The following is a 4,597-nucleotide window of genomic DNA, read 5'->3' as shown; positions in this document are numbered from 1 at the left end:
TATCAGCGATAAGGGTACCGAATAAAAGAGCTTGGAGAGTAAAATGAGAAAAACATAGTGGCGGTTAAGCGAAAATAATTTGCTTACTTATTTTAGGTAGAATTGTTTAATAGATCGTGTTTACTCACGTCTGCGTATCCACATCGTGTTAGAGCATTAATGAAAGTAAACGTTTTTAGGAATGATTTCAACTAAAAATATTATATAATTAATCAACGCTTTGAAAGTATAAATTGCAAAAATGATCGAAGCCTGAAGAAACTCATGAAAGAAATCTTATACTCGCCAAAGCTAGTACTTCTTATCTCTCATGCAATGTCTCTGATGTACGCTACGTTTCATTTTGTTAACGATATTTACCTAAATTTACAATAAAATAATCTTAACCATCCTGTTAGGATTTGTTTGTGAAACATTTTGCAGCAGTGCAATCCCGCTACTTAGTAAATGCCAAGTAGAAAAAAATTATCTAACATCCAACATTGAGATATACTTTTCAACCGTAAACGCTTTATTTTCAAAAATATGCGTTGCTAGCTTAGAAGCCGTTTGCCTCAGGCACTGCAATCGTTCCACATAGGTAGAACTTACCCATACAGACTAAGAATTAAATCTTTGTTACGCAATCTAAAATCCGAAGCACTGACTTCCCACATCTTCAATAGCATCTTCAATTTCCTCCGACACAAAAAACTTCGACAAAGAGCAAGAAATTCGCAATTGACAGTAGCGATGGAACAGTTCAACCTTGGCTGCCATTTACATTTTTTAGAATACGGTTCACTTTTTTCACTCTCGATCGCGAGGCCACATGTCTCATCAAAGGATTAATGTTCAACTGCACCAGATCGTTTACACAAAATAAATGCAATAACCACTCGTTTATGCACATGCTGTACACGACAATTTATCGATCGTCATCCCCTTGTTTGTCCAAATTTTGATTCACGTATTCGCCAAATATCCGTGAATTGTCTTTGTATATTCTTCTTAGCCTCGTCATCCAGGATATACTTCGCATTTTTTCTCTTTTTAATGTGCACAACTTAAACCTATAAATTATAACGGTCAATATACATTTTTCGAATATATTTTTCTTACAGCCAATCACTGTCAATTGTTGATGACATCACATTCATATCATCTTCTATTACTTTCCAATACACTACGAAAACACATTCTTCTCTAAAAAAAAAAAAATTATAATAATAGTAAAATAAAAACGATATAAAAAATCAAGAAAAATATTTTAAGCAATATTAAAAAAAATTATAAAAATTATAAAAATTTTATAAAAATATTATAAAAATATTTTAAATAATATTTTTCTCTAAACATAGCAATAATATGCTACAAAAAATGAAAAAATAAAAAGAAATATATTTATCATTAAAGCAAATAATCCATCAAATAAAGCAATAATAAATTCGAAAAACAATAACGATAAAAAGAATGGCGATCGACGGGAAATTTGCGAAAGTTGGAAATGTTTATCGACGTCAACAAATAAACATTAGAATCTAATTGTAACTAAGAATTGTCAACTTTACTAAAACTCAGACAAAGCATTTTATTTTCACACTGTGCCTTTTTTATGAAAAGGCGAATCACCTGAACGCTAATTATGTATTTTTCAGTTAACTAGCTCTCATTTGAAGGGCGTACCGTGAGAATCTTCTGGTTGAGAGCTATGTATTGGTTTCGCTATTCGAAATTATTTCGAGAAAATAGTGGGAAAATATAATCGATAACAAAATCATACAAACGTAAGTAAAAACAAAACTACATGAAATTTTCGATAAAATTAAATGCAGTGAAATAATTTCGTATAATTCCTATAACGTCACATTTTCATTTATTAGGAAAACTTTGGATTGTGAATTTGAACTTTAAATTTTAATATATATCTTTTTATTTTTACTTTATATTATTCTTTTTTTATATTAAGACATAACCCAACTTTTTAATTTTTATAAAGATTGATTTATTCCTTATAATTTTGATTTCATTACAATTCAATTTGAAATTGTAGAAAATATGCCGGTTCATATTTCTTCACTTATTCGCCACAACTGTGAGATATTTAGCACACCTTCACCAAAACAAAATGCTGGAGCTGCACAAGCTAGAACGTAAATTTCCGAATTTTACACTTTATATTGCTGAAAGGCTGCACAAACGTTTTCCCATTTTCCTTGGATCGTATCTGCTTTTTGCAATACATAATTTGACATATTTGACAAAAACGTGAAATCATTTACATTTTCTTTTGAGTAACGTAAGATGATTTGAAGAATGCTGCAGAGCTCTTCTACGTCTTACAAAATCCCTCTTCCTGTAATCTCGATAACAAATTATACAACATAAGCTGAACACTTTCGTGTTGATAACAACATTTTACTCACCTTTTTTTGTTGTGTTTCTGAAGGTGCGTTTCTCGCATTTATGTGCAATAATATATCTAAAGAGGTCGAAATTCGAAAATGAAATCTACTTGACACCATACACAATTGGCGCTTTGTTATTGACTTGCTGAGCATTAAAGAAAAAGAAGAAGTTTTACTGCAAGAAATTTTGGTTCTGCTTTCCACATCGATTAACCAGCTGATTAGCTGTAACTTTTTATATGAATACGGCAAAAAAAATCGCTGCGAATGTAATATACAAAATAATGACATTTCGAATGAAAACAAATCAGAATAAAACAATATTATATTTTGATTTCTTGACGTAAAAATACGTAATAATAAACATAAGTTGAATTCTTGCACCATAATAGTCAATAGAAATAATTAAGCAAAGTGGCTAATACTAGCGATGATCAGGAGAAAAGTGAATCCAAAGACGATCCGCTGGAAGATGAACGCCAGGGAAGTGTTAGGGAAGTAGGCAATCAAGCGGTTTGGAGTTTGTCATCTTGCAAGCCGGGTAAGAATATTTTCGAATTATTAAACAATAATAAGGGAAACTTAAAATAAAATTTAAAAAAGGTTTCGGAGTAGAACGCTTACGTGATAATATAATGGACACATATTGGCAATCAGATGGTCAACTACCACATTTGGTGAACATACAGTTTCATCGTAAAACAAGCATAAGTCAAATTTATATTTATACCGATTACAAACTGGATGAAAGTTATACACCGTCACGCATTTCGATAAGAGCCGGATCACACTTTAATGATTTACAAGAATTACAAATAGTTGACTTAACAGAGCCAACGGGTAAGTTCAATTGCTGTAATTTGTTCTCATTCCTTCTTTCTGCTGAGATTACTTTTTATGCGAATATTAATTAAGGTTGGGTGGCTATACCGATTAAAGATGGCAGTGTTAAATCGATACGGACCTTTATGCTGCAAATTGCTGTTATTTCTAATCATCAGAACGGCCGGGACACTCACATGCGTCAAATTCGTATACATGCACCTGTGGAGGGGCGTCATTATCCATTGGAATTGTTTGGTAAATTTAGTACAGTCAACTTTCAAAAGTTCGCTACAATACGTTAGAATTTTTGTAAAAGGAAACAATGTGAATTTCTTTTATATATATATATTTTTATATTTGTTCATTTTAGCGGATATTTCGCTCGAATCAATTTAATAATCTAATAAAATATTACATGAAATGAATTACCAAGACAATGCAAATAGAATGTACAGCAGTCTTGATTTCTTACAAATCAGTACAAGTCAGTTTTTGAACACCAAGAAATTCTTTCGAAACATCATTCCGCTCAAAAGACGAAGCAAATTCTCTTAACGACTTGTTTAGGCTTAACAGGATTGACTGTGTTTTTTCCGACCATTTATTTTCATTTAACAGAATTGTGTTAGTTTTTTGCATCACTTATTGAAAGCAACTCTGTTCTCTAGTCGCTCTATTCACAACACATACTTGGTACTTTTTTTTATAAACTTATTCATCCTTATTATGTAAACTACATACGTATATTAAATTATTTATACGCTTATTCTCGTACATGACCAATTTTTATACGCTTATTTTCGTACATGGCCAATTTTTATGCAAATACTTGAACAATTATTCAACAAATGTAAACAAATTCAGACGCTTATTCTCACATTTTTCGAATTATTGAGAGTATAATACGCTTATTCTCGTATCTGGCCAATTTTTATACGCTTATTCTAGTACATGGCCAATTTTTATGCAAATACATGAACAATTATTCAACAAATGTAAACAAATTCAGCTATTTATTGTATTATTCTAGATTTTGGTAATTGGAGTGACAAGAACAGGAAGAACTAGTAAATGTAGAAATCTTTGTATTATACAATAAAATAAAGAAATTTATAGTTGTCGAAAAAGTGGTTCGATCCTAACCATTTCCAGTAACGCTCGCACTTGGATCGAAACGTGCGGGTATGCCAATTCTTATCAAGATATCTCAAAAATTTGCGGCTTGCAGGTTGAATACACGAAAACAAGACAGTCTTACGCTCAGCTAGATAGACAAGCTAAAAGTTGAGTCTACCTCAAATCTTTTTGCGTATTTATTTATTTATTTTATTTATTCCTATTATACTAGAAACTCAACTAAACAAATAACAGTCGAGTTCAATTGG

General features: G+C 31.2%; 1 protein-coding gene across 2 annotated transcripts; it reads left to right on the top strand.

The window, feature by feature from the left end:
* Positions 1-2,682: 2,682 nt before the first annotated feature.
* On the top strand, positions 2,683-3,991 carry LOC119641240 (anaphase-promoting complex subunit 10). Of its 2 annotated transcripts, XM_038039812.1 has the most exons (4): positions 2,683-2,928; positions 2,991-3,227; positions 3,303-3,467; positions 3,583-3,991. In XM_038039812.1, exons 2-4 carry the CDS (start codon positions 3,023-3,025, stop codon positions 3,606-3,608), a joined length of 396 nt encoding a protein of 131 aa, XP_037895740.1. In that variant the 5' UTR covers positions 2,683-2,928; positions 2,991-3,022; the 3' UTR covers positions 3,609-3,991. The 2 variants fall into 2 exon arrangements, with proteins under 2 accessions (XP_037895740.1, XP_037895739.1); XM_038039811.1 differs by lacking the exon at positions 3,583-3,991 and having other exon boundaries at positions 3,303-3,568.
* Positions 3,992-4,597: the final 606 nt, after the last annotated feature.

The sequence above is a fragment of the Glossina fuscipes genome, unplaced genomic scaffold, assembly GCF_014805625.2.
Source record: "Glossina fuscipes isolate IAEA_lab_2018 unplaced genomic scaffold, Yale_Gfus_2 147, whole genome shotgun sequence".
NCBI lineage: Eukaryota > Metazoa > Arthropoda > Insecta > Diptera > Glossinidae > Glossina > Glossina fuscipes.
Note: the sequence above shows the minus strand (reverse complement) of the source record. Positions and strands in the feature narration are given on the sequence as shown.

Bases quoted from the DNA above. Each gene is read 5' to 3' on its own strand.
- LOC119641240 (XM_038039811.1), top strand. From the start codon at position 3,023: ATGGACACATATTGGCAATCAGATGGTCAACTACCACATTTGGTGAAC. The intron at 3,228-3,302 runs GTAAGTTCAATT...ATATTAATTAAG, and splicing joins TGACTTAACAGAGCCAACGG to GTTGGGTGGCTATACCGATT.